This window comes from Cicer arietinum, chromosome 7, assembly GCF_000331145.2.
Source record: "Cicer arietinum cultivar CDC Frontier isolate Library 1 chromosome 7, Cicar.CDCFrontier_v2.0, whole genome shotgun sequence".
In the NCBI taxonomy this organism is placed as follows: domain Eukaryota; kingdom Viridiplantae; phylum Streptophyta; class Magnoliopsida; order Fabales; family Fabaceae; genus Cicer; species Cicer arietinum.
In genome coordinates, this window is record NC_021166.2 from 18,071,310 (window position 1) to 18,087,956 (window position 16,647).

Here is a 16,647-nt window from a genome sequence, read left to right on the forward strand (position 1 = left end):
TTTTTTTTTTTTTTTTTTTTTTTTTTTTTTCCCTTTTCAGTATTTATTTATTTGAATCTTGCTTCGTCTGGTCACTGTCATCGATCGAGTGGAGCTAAACTTTTGGCTGTCCAATCTGAATTAATAAAAGCTATAGTATAGAGCCATACGGGTTGGGACTAGGAAATTAAATAGCAGCTCAAATGAAGAATATGGTGCGCTTGTTTTACATTTGCACCAAGGTCAAAACTTATATCAAGTTCATCAGGTCTTTCTCAGTTTGGTTATTAGTTTTATTTTTGAAATTTTTAAAAACCAAAACCATATTTAGTTGTGGTTTTCATTTTAAAAGATTGTTGTGTAGCTATAAATTCTTGGGTACTGTCACTGCTTTTATCGACCGTCGTGCAACACCCTGCTGTTGCCTGACAGTCTCTACTATTGTCGCCACCTAACAGTCCTGTACTGCCACTAAACACCTTCTGCTGTCTCCATGTGGCATCCTCCATAGTCACTGTGTGATATCCCTCATCATTGTCAAGCATCCTCCATCTTTGCTCAACACTCCCTGGAACTGTCCCACTAGTTACTCTCCACCACCATCTCCGTCAGTTTTGCCATCGGCACCAAACACCTCTCTACAGTCATCGGACACCGACCATCATCATTACTGCAAGACACACCCCCACCATCTGCCATTGCCACCTGACAAGACAATCACAGTTAGGCAAGTGGGGATTAGGGTGGAAAGAGATGCCTGAAAACACTAGGGATGGATCGAGGTGTGACATGTTTTTTAATAACTCTTTATTTCAAAAATTAACTAACAGTATTAAAAGTGAGTAAACTAATTTAACTCCATTTTAGACAAACCTGTTTTGTTTTAGAATTTACACTTGAAATCAAAATACTGAAAGTTCGCAACCTACCAAATAATTCGGATGTTTTTGTTTCTTGACCAAGTTTTCAAAACAAAGACTGTATATTCATTTTATTTCAGATTCTGCCATATATCTTTTTAATGGAAGCTATTTAACATTGGGAAAGATATTTGCAAGTCATTGTTTGCCAAACTTTATTGCAGTTGCCAAATATGTAAAGGAACTTGATCTAAGTTTTATCCTTTTATTATCAATGCAAATGGAAAACTTCCCGATGCATTTCACAAGTAGCTAGTTTCTTTTCTTATCTTTTGCTGATGGGAGGCATTAGTGCATAAATTGACAGTAAGCTCAGGTTATTTGCTTTGAATGCCTGATTGGGTATCTTAATAGTTTGTTAATTAATTGTAATGCAGGGTATTGACACCAGCTGAAATTGATGATTATTTGGGTGAAGTAGAATAATCTGCAATGAAGAATCCATCCTTATGTTCCTGAAGTTGGTGTTTGTTTCATAGTTGAGTTGAATAGAATTTCAAGATGGGTTGATAATGAAGACCTGTGATGGGACTAGCAAATTTGTGAGCTACTCTTGGTGGTGGGGCCAGCAAGTCTTCTGAAAAACTTTTATGCAAAGCCCTCAGAATTTCCATACAAACCTTAGCTTGTTTAAATATATGATATGATAATGACTTTTAATCAACGTTGAATTTTTTTCCTTTACTTTTATCATCTGACTGCACCTTATCTATTTTTTCTTGATACTGCTAATTATATAGTTGCATTGGGGTTCTTAAATCACGGTTTTCTTTAGTTGTCAATGTTGGATATGCGAAATGATAGTATTGGTCCAGCCACATCAGAAAGCACATATTAGTACATCCCAACTTAATAATGGGGTCCCTCTGTCCTAGCAATATCTATTTGCACAACCATCAAATGTTTCTATTATTAATCCACTTTGTATCAGTACTCTTTACTCGAGCATGTCATCAACCATTTTCTTCATCTCCTTACTAACAATATCAAACTGTAGTTATTCATCTGAAACTTTCTTTAGATAAAACATCTTAATCGGAGACTTTGTTCAGATCAAAATTATGCTTGAACTTGCCAATAGTTTGCACATCATCATTATTGTAATCATCTATATCCATCTCTCCATCCTTGTCAAAGGATTCTTCATATGAGATATCCTCGTCGTCGCTGATGCCCAAGTCAAGTGTAAGCTAAGTGATCCATGAAGTGCAGCCATTTCTTAGAAGAAACAAAAGCACAGTCAAATTAGACCCTATTATCTCCATCTGTTATCTGCTCGTTACAACTTTTCTTTCTGGCGCTATGAACAACTTACATTCGGAGATTGATACATTTGAGCAATTTATACATAATAAAATAACATCAATACTTAATGAGTTTCAATTGATGTTACTATTAGAAAATAAATTTAAACATGGGTCTACTGAATTCTTGGAATGCCATGAGTAGACATGGGAGATGGACCATCCCAAAAGTTTGAAATAATTTTTAAAATTTATTACAATATAAAAAAATATCTTATAACATCCTTTATCTTTTATGTTATATTACAGAGTGAGTTCTACGGTAGACCACCTTTATATGTAGTATATTGTAAATCAATACCTAAAAATCATTATAAATTACCGTCTTTATGAATAAGAGGATGATTTGGTTGATGTCAATTCATGTGCATACATATTTGTTTTTATTAATCTGGTATCATTAAATCAGTATATCAATCATAAAAATGAAAATTGCCATTAGTGTTTACTTCTAAAAGACTAAGTTTATAGTCGTTGGAGTTTTAAAGATTTATAAAATAGTCCATGGTAGACTATAATTCATGTTAGAACTTGGCTATATTACAATATCTTAGTTTAGTTCTTAGGACTAGATCATTAGGATCAATTGTATTTAAAAAAAATGATAGGTAGGATTTTATGATCTTAAAGTATACTAGGATATGCAGGGAACTAAACTACCATCTTTGTTGTCTAGGGATACAATAAAATTAATATTTTAAGTATTTTTTTTATTATATAATGTCAATCTTAATGCACTTAAAAAATGTATCATATACTTTTAGATTTATATAAAAATTTATCTAAATAATTTATATGATATAATCTTTTAACCAATCAAATTCGAAAAATATGTATTGAATAAAATATTATTGAACAGTATAACATTATTAACATTATTATAATATTATATCGATTTAATTTGAACTCTTCTCTTTTAACAATATTAAAGCTCTTATTATTTATCTCCTTTTACCTAAAACCCATAACTTTAACAAAATTAAAGTAGCTAGCAACTATATAAGTCTTTAAAATAAATGAAACATAATACTCTTGAACAGTATGTTGAGCTTGTGTTTAAATTTCGTTAAAAGATATACTAATATATAATGTTAGACGCACCTCAAATAAGATAAAATCTGGCGGAGGAAACTAACGAGAAAGAATAAAATATTTCCCTTCCTTTCTGTATAAATAAATTCATTATTTCATAATTATATAGTACTATAGAGGTGTGAATAAAATAACATTATCAGATATTTTGAACAGGCCCAACAGTGATTTGAGGAGTGGCCCAATGATAAGAACTAGGGTTTGCAAAAAATGAAAAGGTGCAAACCAATGGTGCAGCGGCACTCACTATATATATTCTCAAATCAGAGCAGTAAAATCAGAACCCCTATCTCGGCATCGCAACAATTTCTTCATTCTTTCGCATTCCCCTCTTCTCCGTTGCATAAGTTTTTTTTTTGTTTATTGTTTTTTTGATTTTGTGTTTTGATTTGAAGTTTATATTGATCTGTGATTTGTTTGTTGAAAAATTGCACGCAGTATCGTAGGTGTCTCTTATAATATAGAGCGATCTTGATACATAGTGCATATATTAAGAGCTGTTTATTCAGCAAGCAGCCAGACAACTGCTGAGATGGATCCACAGATTCACGGCTTATTCATGCTGTTTCTCTACTAATTCCATCTTACATTTTCTTTCTCATAAATAATCTCTCTATTTTTAAATAAATATAATCAAATTCTATCAAATGATGAAATCAATTGCGCTTTCTCCCCCAACTATTCTAATGGTGTGATTTTGGTCCTCTAAATGTTACTTCATATTCTATCTCTCTCGTTTTTTATTGTGTCATTTACGATTTTTATCTTTTTCGAATTGTATAATTTTGCCTCGACTTTTTACTTTCATAGTCTCAACTACATTTCAGCGGTGAAAATGTTTTATTTGCTTTATATCAGTGAAAATTTCGTTTATTTAAATAAAGTTTAAACTGTATAAATCTCCCCCTAAAGTTTAAACTGTATAAATCTCCCCCTAAAGTTTAAACTGTATAAATCTCCCCCAATATAAAATGAGAAAGGTGTAAATGTGGGACCAATATTGCGTAAATGTCGGACTAAGGGATGTGGGAATAAAATCGGTCAGATCAAAATTACATGAAAATTCTCTATCCTATTTAAAATAATTTACACACATACAGCAAAACATTTAAATTAATAATAAATTATCAAATAAATTTTAATAACTAAATTATAACCAAATAACAAAAGAAAAATACATGTTAATTGAATTAATTCGCAAGTTCAAAATGTTGACTATGCTATCTAAATTGAATAGTAGATGAGTTAATTCAAAACAGATCAATGTCACTCATATCAAGAGCGTATCTATTATTTATTTACATAAATATATTATTTAAATATAAGTATTATTATTTATTAAATTTTACTCCACTTAATTAATTCACTAACTACAATCAATAATAATCTTCTAGTAAAAAATAATTTTATCATTAAAATCAATTCAAATAATTAGTTTTTTAGTAACTACGCACAATTGACATATAACATTTAGATTATGTTTAGCAATGAAAACAACGAATTTATAAGCTACCAGCGATAACAATTATTTATGGATTCATTGAAAAGTTAATTTAAAATTTTATGAGTTTATATTTTATTATTTTTTCTTCCAATTTTATCTTTACTATTGTAACTAAACTCCATGTTAACTCTTTATAATTTATTTATTAAAATTTTAAAACAATAATATATTTATAAATAATTTTAATAAATAATAATTTTAAATGAATTATCTATTATAATTCTAATTTATTTATAAATAATTTAAATATTAAAATAATTAATATTTTGAAGTAAATAATTACTTATTTTAATTAAAAATAAATAAAATATATATCATATTAATAAATTTTAAATTAATAACAAAATAAAATTGAAATAACTACTTTTAAAATATTTTAAACATTAAATAATAAAATTTATTTTAATTAAAAATGTCATTTTTATGTTATTTTATATTTTTAATTAATTAATCCTCTAATTTTATCAAACATTTTAATTCATTTAACAACTACAAACGATAAATTATAAATTATAAATATAAATGATGAACCTTAACAAGACAGAAAAAGCCAACATCCTTTTTTAGAAAAAGACAGAAAAAGCAGCATGCAGATGGAACAAATGAAAATAGTCATTCTTTTTATCAAGCAATGAAGATAATCATTGCATTTGTAGTATACCTCTCTCTGTATTCTTTTTATTCTGAAAAATCATATAAACAACTTTTTATTGACAAAAATGGTTAATGGTTCCTCACATTTTATGACAAGTGTGAATATAAGTATATAAAAATGATTAAATAAAAGAAGTATATAAAAACATTTAAAAAATATATAAAGTTATATAGTGAAACGGATTTTTTTCAATAAATATAGAGTTCAGTTAAATCTGAGTCATTCAAAATAAAAAAGTAAGGCATTTTAACTATTAAAAATTAAAAGTGAAGGATGTGGATCAACAAGAGAGAGAAAACATGTGAAAATTCTTTCTCCTACATAATACTCCTCTCTTGGATTGGATGACCAACATGTAAAAAAAAGTGTCTAGAAATGCGTTATTCTTTTAATTTTCAACACAAAATTTATTGTTTTTTTTAATTATACCTATTAATTAATGCTCTCTTTAAGTAATTATTCACACAAAATAAATTATCCTATAATAAATGATAATTTTAAATTATAATGCAATATTGTTTATTTTATTTTATTTTAATTTTACCGTCTAAATAATGTTATATCCATTACTCCTTATTAAAATTAGATATTTTAGTTAAGAAGTTAGGCGATTAATTAATTGATTACACTTGATTTGATTTGTTAGTTGGTTATGTTTAGACTTGGTTAAGTTTGAAACATGATATATAAATAAAGCTCTACTATTCCTTGTTTTTTCTTCTTTTATAATCATTTAATGTTTTAATTTCTTTTTAAATATTGTATTGAATTATTCCTTGCATCAAATTCTCTAACTTATTTTCACCGTAATATACATTTTTATCTATATATCAATAATTAATAAAAATAATTTAATAAAATAAATATTATTTTTATTTTAATTATATATTTTTCTTAATTCATATAAAATAATAAAATAAATCAGTAATTACAGGTCAGATAAAATATTATCCGCATGATTTAAAATGAAATGGTGAAATATATTTATATGAAATAGATAGTAGTAGAATTAAAAAAAGAAAAAAGAAAAAAGAAAAGAATATAGAAGAAAGAGGAAAATCGCAAAAACAGGGGACAGCATACACCTACACAAACTTGGTTACATACTATGGTTTAAGTATTTGACCTATTATTGCATGCCTTCGACCCCTTCTTTAACTTCATATACTTTACTTTCTTCCTCTTCTCTTTCATTCTCCATACACTATTTTTGTTTCACAATTCACCATTTTCCAATATTATCTTTCACAGACACAACATAGATAGGGTAAGTAACTAACTCACTCACTATGTCTCTTTGTTGGATTCCTTTTCTGGCACAGATCTGATTCTCTATTACTATTCAAACCTTTCTATTTTATTATCATTATTATTATTATCGAATTATGCTTTTTCTCTTTTCTTTCCACTTCCACAATTTCAATCTCTCATCGGAATTTCTGTTTAACATGTTTATCATTTAACCGCTTATTTTCAACCTATTTCTAAAATCAAAGAGGGAATGTGGTTAAGCTATTTATTGAAATGAGCTAAAAATATAGCTCTCTTTCAAACAGTTACATAAGTGATTATGTCATAAGATAAGCCCAATTAAAATAAGCTCTTTTAAAGGCACCCTAAATGTTTTTTTCGATTGTGTGGCTCATAGTTCATAAGTCACACAAATCCTACCCTCCAGGTAATTATTGTTGTTGTTATTGATTGGTTAGAGTTAGTGTGGCTCTTGAAACTTGTGAGTTACTAGTCTCTTTTTTTCTTCTTTTCTATAATTAATAAATAATGATGACTAATTTTTTTGAATGAGATATGGAGTTTAATTTCTAATTGTTGGTTTTATCATTTTATTGTAAATGTATGGATATGATTCCACTGTAGTCATGTTGTTGAGTATGTTGCATTTCTCCAGATAGTTGATTATTTCGCGGATTATGAAGAATAATGAAGGAAAATTACTGGTAGACAAGAGCAGGGTTGTCCCTGTGGCAATCATATTTGTGGTGTTATGTGGTCTTTCTTTCTATATGGGAGTAATCTTTGGTTCTGAGAAGGACAATTTTGTATCAAATATTAGCCAGAGATCCCTTGATTCCCCCAAGGAATCATCGTCGTCATCATCATCATCATCATCAATAAGTTCTCTTCAAATTAAATACATCAGTTTTCCTGAATGCAGTATTGACTATCAAGATTTCACTCCATGCACTGATCCAAGGGTAATATTAGTATAGTCTCCCATCTTCTGATGTCATTGGATTTGTGGAAGAAAATTTTCTTAATGATTATGAGTCTATTTGGATTGGCTTATCTGAGCTAATCGACTAACATAAACACTTGTGAGATTGTTTGGGAGAGTTTAATGAAACAGCTTAATAACTTATGACATGTCTATAAACTGTTTTAGGCTTATTTCCATAAGCTCTTCAGGATAACTTATGAAAATAACTTATATTTGATTTTATCTTTTTGTTAAAGAGATAACTTATAAATAAGCACTTACATGATAAGTGTGTATGCTATTAGCGCTTAATTTATTTGTTTATCTAGAGTATGGTTAATTTTACAGAGATGGAAGAAGTATGGATCCTATCGGCTCAATTTGTTGGAACGCCATTGCCCTCCAATTTTTGAGAGGATAGAATGCTTAGTTCCTCCCCCGGACGGGTACAAGCCTCCAATTAGATGGCCAAAGAGCAGAGATGAATGTTGGTACAGGTATAATATATTCCTTATGATGAGTAGAAATATTGTACTGGCATAATTCAAGTTTCCTGCAATTGATATTTGGCCACTCTGTCATGTTTTCTGTTATATCTATAATTTCAGGAATGTTCCATACGACTGGATTAATAAGCAGAAATCCAATCAACATTGGTTGAAAAAGGAAGGGGAGAAATTCCTCTTTCCCGGTGGGGGTACTATGTTCCCGAATGGTGTTGGTAAATATGTTGATCTAATGGAAGATTTGATCCCAGAAATGAAAGATGGAACTATTCGAACTGCCATTGATACCGGTTGTGGGGTGAGTCTTACTTCTCTTTGTGTTTTTATCAGTCTTGTCAATTGTGGAAACGAGCAATTTGTTCAAATTCAACTACACTATAGCACCGCTGTACTTGCTATTTGACAATACTTGTACTAAATGGCGTAACGTGGAACAATAGCGATCTGTTCAAATTCCACGAAGTATATTGCTACAATCACAATTTGACAACATGGTTTGTATGTAGGGAATGGCCTTGCAAATTACAGTTCTCCTCCTTTAAAAATCATATTATAATTCAATTACACGTGCTGCTTATTGTAGTTGAGCTTTCCTAACTGCAATGTAAATATATTTTAAAACCAACTAATTTTGTACAAAAAACAATTAATTTCAGTTGTGACTTTCAATCCCGTGATAATAGACAAAGAGTTTCATCGATTAATACACATAACTCTTTTTCATTTTAGGTTGCTAGCTGGGGTGGTGACTTGCTGGATCGCGGCATTCTTACCATGTCTCTTGCACCAAGAGATAACCATCAAGCTCAGGTTCAATTTGCTTTGGAACGTGGTATCCCTGCAATTCTTGGTGTCCTTTCTACACACAGGCTTCCGTTCCCATCAAATTCCTTTGACATGGCTCATTGCTCCAGATGTCTCATTCCATGGACAGAATTCGGTATTTCTTTTATGGATTTTGAACATTTAGCAATCAATCATAGCTATGCAACATTTACCAATGGATTTTGAACTTTGAATTAACACTGCAATATTTTATTACAACATTTGTCCCTAAATATAGGACCTTGATATTTTTCCTTGTCCCTTTTCATAAGACCACTTTTCAAGTTTTCCATTGCATTAATTATACCAACATACCCTTAATTATGTTACATCTTTTTTTGGAATCTATAATAAATACTACAATGCAAACATAAACTAATACAACTGTCAATAAATTTAATACTATCACCAGCTTTATTAATTTCCGTGATTTAGTCAACTGGTACTATATTTAGGGAGAGAGGTAAAAAAAAATTTATTAATGTTAAGTCATCCTGTTTGAGTAACATGCTTCAATGCTTAGATATTTGTTTTCTGCTTAGATCTGAGAAGTTCACTCTAAGTTCTCATTCATTTTTATGGGGTATCTGGTATTAGGCGGAGTTTATCTTCTCGAAATACACCGAATTCTTCGTCCTGGAGGATATTGGGTCTTGTCTGGTCCACCAATCAACTACGAGCGCAGATGGCGTGGATGGAACACAACTATCAAAGAGCAAAAATCAGATTATGAGAAATTGCAGGATTTGCTGACTTCATTGTGCTTTAAATTGTACAATAAAAAGGGTGACATTGCGGTTTGGCAGAAGTCTCCCGATAGTGATTGCTATAATAAGCTAACTAGAGATACCTATCCACCTAAATGTGATGACAGTCTTGAACCAGATTCAGCATGGTATACTCCACTTCGTACGTGTTTCGTCATTCCGGATCCAAAATTTAAGAAATTAGGCCTGGCATCAACTTCTAAGTGGCCTGAGCGGTTGCACGTTACTCCTGAACGGATTTCAAAGGTTTACCACGGGAGTGATAGTACGTTCAAACAGGATGACAGTAAATGGAAAAAACATGTTGAACACTACAAGAAGTTGATGTCTGAGCTTGGGACTGATAAAATAAGAAATGTGATGGATATGAATACAGTATATGGAGGTTTTGCTGCGGCTTTGATTAATGATCCTGTATGGGTCATGAATGTGGTTTCGTCTTATGCTACCAACTCACTGCCTGTGGTTTATGACCGAGGCCTTATTGGAACCCTCCATGACTGGTAATTTTGAAATATTGCAATTGAAGCATAAAGTTTTTATTTATAAATAAAATATTGTCTTATATGAACTTTTGTTGATTTGATTTTTGTTGCGATAGGTGTGAAGCATTTTCGACATATCCTCGGACATATGACCTCCTTCATCTTGCCGGACTCTTCACTGCAGAAAGCCATAGGTGACATTAGAATGAGCTGTTTGTTGGTATTTAAACACATTATTATTTTTTCATGAACATTAGTATTGTTATAATCGCCAAATCATTAAAAATGTTAGACTTTACTCATAACTACTTCTAAAATTACATATATGGTTGATTCTGATTTGTTGACGGTGTAATTTCTGTACACCGATAGTGTATCAAAATTAAACTACTTTTTGAATTTGTATATCAATACAGATAAGATATGCCGTCTTTTCCCTAACTTTATTAATTTTTCAGTTTGCTTCCCTAACTTTAACCGATTTGTTAAGTGATTTGTTTCATAGTTACTTGTACTTCTGGCTAGTTCATTCTGAAAATGATTATTATTTTGCAGATGTGAAATGAAGTATATGTTGCTAGAAATGGACCGTATATTACGACCTGGTGGGTATGCTATCATACGCGAGTCCAGTTATTTTTTGGATGCAATTACATCCATTTCCAAAGGTATGCGATGGGAATGTCGTAAAGAAGATACCGAGCAGAGCGGTGACATGGAGAAGATATTAATATGCAAGAAAAAGCTATGGTATTCATCCAACAAGGATTCTAGATGACAAACTCTAGGAGGGACCTAAGCAGTGGTGTGAAAGGTGGTTGTTGGTTAGAACAATCTTGCCAGTAGTAGATTGATTCATATATTATGTAATATATATTAAAACATGAATCGGTCTATTTCATTGGCAAACCCAATAATCTGTTTTATTAGTTTATTGAGTTTTCACATATATATATTATAGAGAGTTAAAGTTAGATTTTTTATGTCATTAATGTAGCTGCATTGCTTCATTTTATCCACCTTTGTTTGGAACAAAAGAAATGGTTCAATGTAGTGTAGCCCTGAGAAAGTGTGATTTCCCTTAGAAATTGTTTTACTAAGTCAGCGCTTGTATTAATGTTGAGCATGATAAGTAATGTGCTTATCATCTGTGCTTAATGTGTGTCCAAATTTATTGTGGTTACTATTATTGCTGGTATTGTTTTTGGTGTGCTGCTTTCAAAATTTATGGATTAAATCATTTATCTTTTAAAATATACACAAGTGAATATTTTTCATTTTTTATTAAAAAATATTGAGATGGTAAGTCACGGAGGATTATTAATAATAAATATATTATTATTAAAGTTTGATCAAAAATCAAATTAGGAAAAATGAACCAAAACTTACACGCATAAAATTATTATTATTATTATTATTAATCATATGTGATTTGTCACCCTCAAACATTTTTTAATAGAAAAAAAAAAGAAAAAAGGATTATTTTTACAAATTGCTAAACCGCAAATTTTTTAATCATACCTGATTTTTGTCATGTTTTTTGTTGTTAGATTTTTTTTTTCAGTTAGCACGTCTTGTGTTTGTGATATTTTGTAAAATCTTAGGATGACACCCTCTCACATATTTTTTTAGCATACTAGAATAATAATTAGTTATGTCATTCGCATTATTTTTTACTTGATACTGGTTTCATTGTCAAACCATTTAATTTAGTTTTTTTATTATTTAAATTTTAATTTTTCAATTTAAATTTTAACTTTTCAATCTCATATTCAAACCATCTCAGCCAAACAACAATAAATTCAAATTAGTTTGATTATCACATGTTTTGACTTAAGTTAAGACATCTCTCTAGCTAAATTTCTTACGAAAATAACTTTGTTTTGATCTCTATGCCTTTTTTTAACTCTGTGCCGAATTTAGCGAGGACATGGTAGTAGTCAAACACGATCGAATAGGCTACGCAGTACCATGGTCAAAGAATTGACTTTTTTAAAGAAACTTAAAACTACATATTTCTATTTTTTTTACTTTTTGTTATAATAAAATTTGATAAACAAAAATCTAAAAAAACAGATTAGGTGAAAATTCATTCTTACATTAATCATGAACAAATTTGATAATGAATAAATAAATTTATTTGAACTTATATGGTTATTACATATTTTACAAAAATCTAAAAGACAAAGAGAAGGTTCAAGAGAGTGACGAAGGTGAATGATGAACACAAAAATTATTATTATTTTAAAAAAAATGTAAGTTATGTAGCTAATTATTATTAGAGTGTGTTATAAGGTGTCATTCTAATATTTCTCTTAAAATTTTAAACACAATATCCCTTTTTATTTTGAAAAAAAATCATAATAAAGATAAAATATGATAAAAATTTATCTTTATTACGCGTTTGATATAAACCTTATAATAACATGATAGATTATATATTACATTTAAATAATAAAATTACTCTTATGAAATTTTTACATATCGCCACATCTTCAGATATCTCACTTTCATCGAGTCTCATCGGATCTATGTTGGCAAGGACAAATATATGACTTTTGGTTAGTGGAGCATATAAATATGACTCATTCCCCTCAAAATAACAGTTGCATTTAACTATTTCATACAATATGTTGTATAATTAATTTATTTTCAACTTTTATAAAGAATATATCTTAGACAAAAAAAGTATACTATAAAGTTAGATATTTGATTATTTATAAAATTTGTCGAAAATAAACTATTTTTAATAATTATGGTTGTTATTACGGCTGTATAAAATCTGTTCCGTTCCGTGAACCGGTTGTCTTGTCATGTAAACAATAGGACGAATCTGACACCCGGTCCTAAAAAAAAGGACAAAAAGAAAGTACAAGGCAAGAACAAGATAAAAAAGAACTGGGTTCGGGTTATCTCTTGGGTTACTCATCCCGTTTCAAATTAATTTAAGGACAAATGATTATTTTTTGTTATTATTGATTCACCTCTCTAAAAAAAATTAATCACTAACTTAATAATTTAATGGTTGTAAGACAATATCATATGAGTTACTACTCTTGAATAAATTGACAAGTGATAACCATATATGACTTATTATGAGTTTCTGTATATTTAATTATTTTTCTAAACAAAATTTAAAGATTATTATTTGGCGTCTCGTCTTGGGACCAACTCAATCTTGTTTTTATTTCTTCTTATCCTTAATAAACCTGCAACTTATCGGATTAAAGAACGAATTATAGTTTAAAATTTGACCCGATCAAACATTGAGACCGAATAAGGAACACACCAAACTCAGTATAACCCGTTATTTATACACCTCTAATTATCATTCACAAAATTAAAATTAATTGCATAAAAATACATTATTAAACACACAATATATTTTTTATTTTTGACGAATATATTTCATATATCATTGATTTGGTAGGGACAACACTTCATTTTTAGACAACTATTGTTAATCAATAATTAATAAGCTAGTGGTGACCCAACTAGCTCTACATGCATTCGTGCATATAGGGATGTTCATTGTATAAAAATTGAATTGTCTTGAATTATATTAATGGTTTGGTTCAATTTTTTAAAAACCACTTTCAAATCAAGTTCAGTGCAGTTGTGAATCGATTTGAAACTAGTTTATAAATATAAACCAGTTTAACATTTTAAACAAGTTTTTAATCAAAATTGATTTCGAACTAGTTCTTTTGGCAAAAAAATATCTATTATTTTGGCTTTTTTTTTTTTTTGATTTTTTTAAAGAAAAGTAGATATAAAAAATATTTTAGATTTTTTTGTCAAAAGTTTTTCAAGAAAAAAGTGATTTAAATTTTTTCGAAAAAACAATTTTGATATTTTCTATATTTTTTTTCGTGAAAAACAAATTTCAAAATTTTTCTAAGAAAAATATTTTAATTGAGGTTTTTTTTAAAACTTTTCAATTGATTTTTAAATTAAATTTAATTATCTGTTTTAAATATGTAGTTCAATTCATGACACTAATACACTTGTTACACCATTCTTGCAAGTCTCTACACTTACGAGAAAGAATTTTACTATATTGGACAATTAAAATTTTTTAAGGTGAAAAATCTACATGATATTTATTAACTATTGTATTTAAATGTACATTTTTTTAGATATTTAAATATGCATGATATTCATTAATTATTATTTATATTGAAATGTTCATTAGAAAATTGTAGTTAATTATATTTAATAATAATTAATGAATTACAATATCTTTTTATATTAATTAATTAATTAATTATTCAACATAGGTATGTAAAATTTGAGTTTGAGAAATATTTAGTATTTTCACCTATAATATATTAACCCCATTAAAATTAAATTGTTTTAGAAAACTTTGGTTTCAAACTTCCTAAATTTATTCTGGGAAATAACTTTCCAAAGAGTACCAGATAAGAAATATATTCTAGAGTACTTTTAAAAACGATTTGGTTAATATTTTCCATATTCCTAATAATTATTGTAAGAAGTTTATGGATGATTACATCAAAATTTGTTCTCACCTTATGGTTTTTCCAACCTCTAACTTAAGAATAATTGTATGAGAAGGATGAAAGTTATTGTCGATCATCTTATTTCAAGAAACTTTTACACTATCTTCGAACTTAAATATATAAGAATATATTTAATTTAAATTTAATTCAATTATATTTTCAGTTTTGTTTATAAGTAACTCTAACTCCAATACTTAAAAATATTTTTGTCACAACCTTATAATAAACTATGAACATACTGATTCACTACTCATACATTATTGAAAATGTCATTTCTTTTTGACATGAAAATAAACTTTATTCGTACTAAAATAAAAATAGTACAATTAGATATAATTATTAAGAAAATAAAAAATACATTAACAATATACATAAAAATTGTATAAGTTAATGATAAAATAACCAAACCAAAACTTTGTTTTTAAGAATTAAATTAGTGTCTTCCACCGATCAATGATAAAAAATAACGTAAAATTCACGTTTTTTAATGTCAATCATATTCAAAAAAAAAATTGTTTGTGTTCAATCATATCCAATATAGATGGTATATGACCAATATAATTATGTGTTGACAAATCATTTATAAGATTGAGAGAATATTAAATTTGGTGGTAACTTTTATAAGCACCTTATTTAAAATATATTAGCTACAAAACGAGTCATTTTCCAACCACACAAAGACCGAAAAATAAAAATCGTCACACTACAATGACGAACAAACCAACGTTGCACTCAAACAAGATCAAATCATAGATGAAACACACAAAAAGAAACTAAATCTATATAAAAAAAATTTATTTAAATAAAAAAAGATAAAAAAAAACATTTTAAAATAATGATTTTAAATAAAAAAATAAAATCACCTTAAATTATCCTTTTAATAGAAGAAGAGAAAGAAGAACCGAAAATTACTTCCGAATGGGAGGCGGCACTCTTTAAGAACTTAGAGTTATCCGAACTTATCCAAAATGTCATTCCTAATATGGACATACTCACCGAAAAACCCATGAACATTTTTTGTCACAAACTTGTATCTAATATGGACATAATCATTCACTACTTATATATTCCCATAATGTCACTTATGGATTGATAACAAACACCTCTATTATTAGTTTTTGTTTTTTTTCCTTTTTACTACTAAAAAAAATTAAATATCAACGTAACACTTATTTTTTTTATTAAATACCAACATATCACTCTCTTATTTTTTATTTTTATAATTTTATTAAGGTGAAAAATCAATCATGCATCTATTGACTTCTATACAAGAATATTTTTTTTTTTAAACAATGAAGAGAAATCGGCCTTGTCTATACCAACTTGTTAATGTCTCTCTCTCTCTTTTTTTTTTTTTTTAATTATAAAATTTGTTTTATTATGCGTAGAATCTTTTTATTAGTAGTACTATTTAGTAGACACAAATATAGCAGTTTGATCGATTAACAAGCATGACCATGAGAGAGTGGGTAGTTATAATTTATAAATGTGAGATAATGTCACACATTATTTCTTGTCAACATATTTCATAATAGTAATAATAAATATACATTTTATTATTCAATAATTATTATTTTAATTAAATAATTAATTTAAGATTTATTAATTATTAATTTAATTAAATAAATAAATAAATACAATGTTAGTTATTTTTATAATAATTATCTAATTAAATTTTAATATTTATAATTATTAAAAAATTTAAATACAATAGAGTCCATAAAAGTAAAAAAATAATAATTAAATATTATAATTAAAAATACAAATACAATATAAACTAATTTTATTACACTGAACTAATTTTCATCGGGAATATCAATACCATAAGGAAACTTATTCTTGTTATGTTCTTCATTCCGACACAAACCACAT

The 16,647-nt window shown here is 28.2% G+C and overlaps 2 protein-coding genes and 1 non-coding gene across 4 annotated transcripts in view; all 3 read left to right on the plus strand.

Moving 5' to 3' along the window:
* LOC101497566 (proteasome subunit alpha type-2-A) overlaps positions 1-1,583 on the plus strand; it is a 7,592-nt gene extending 6,009 nt beyond the window's left edge. Inside the window, exon 12 of the mRNA XM_004509482.4 lies at positions 1,277-1,583. Within this exon, the coding sequence (XP_004509539.1) occupies positions 1,277-1,325 (49 nt within the window). The 3' untranslated portion in view covers positions 1,326-1,583. The remainder of the gene's footprint in view (positions 1-1,276) is intronic.
* A 2,140-nt stretch (positions 1,584-3,723) lies between these two features.
* Positions 3,724-3,887, plus strand: LOC113787867 (small nucleolar RNA snoR143). The gene has a single exon (XR_003474389.1). It is a non-coding gene; the product is annotated as a small nucleolar RNA snoR143 (small nucleolar RNA).
* Positions 3,888-6,551: 2,664 nt separating this feature from the next.
* Positions 6,552-11,226, plus strand: LOC101497899 (probable methyltransferase PMT21). Of its 2 annotated transcripts, none has more exons than XM_004509483.4 (8): positions 6,552-6,721; positions 7,361-7,667; positions 8,018-8,166; positions 8,278-8,473; positions 8,905-9,115; positions 9,598-10,270; positions 10,369-10,446; positions 10,808-11,226. In XM_004509483.4, the coding sequence occupies exons 2-8, from the start codon at positions 7,383-7,385 to the stop codon at positions 11,028-11,030; spliced, it is 1,815 nt and encodes a 604-aa protein (XP_004509540.1). In that variant the 5' UTR covers positions 6,552-6,721; positions 7,361-7,382; the 3' UTR covers positions 11,031-11,226. The 2 variants fall into 2 exon arrangements, with proteins under 2 accessions (XP_004509540.1, XP_012573786.1); XM_012718332.3 differs by lacking the exon at positions 6,552-6,721 and adding an exon at positions 6,872-7,132.
* The last annotated feature ends 5,421 nt before the right edge of the window (positions 11,227-16,647 follow it).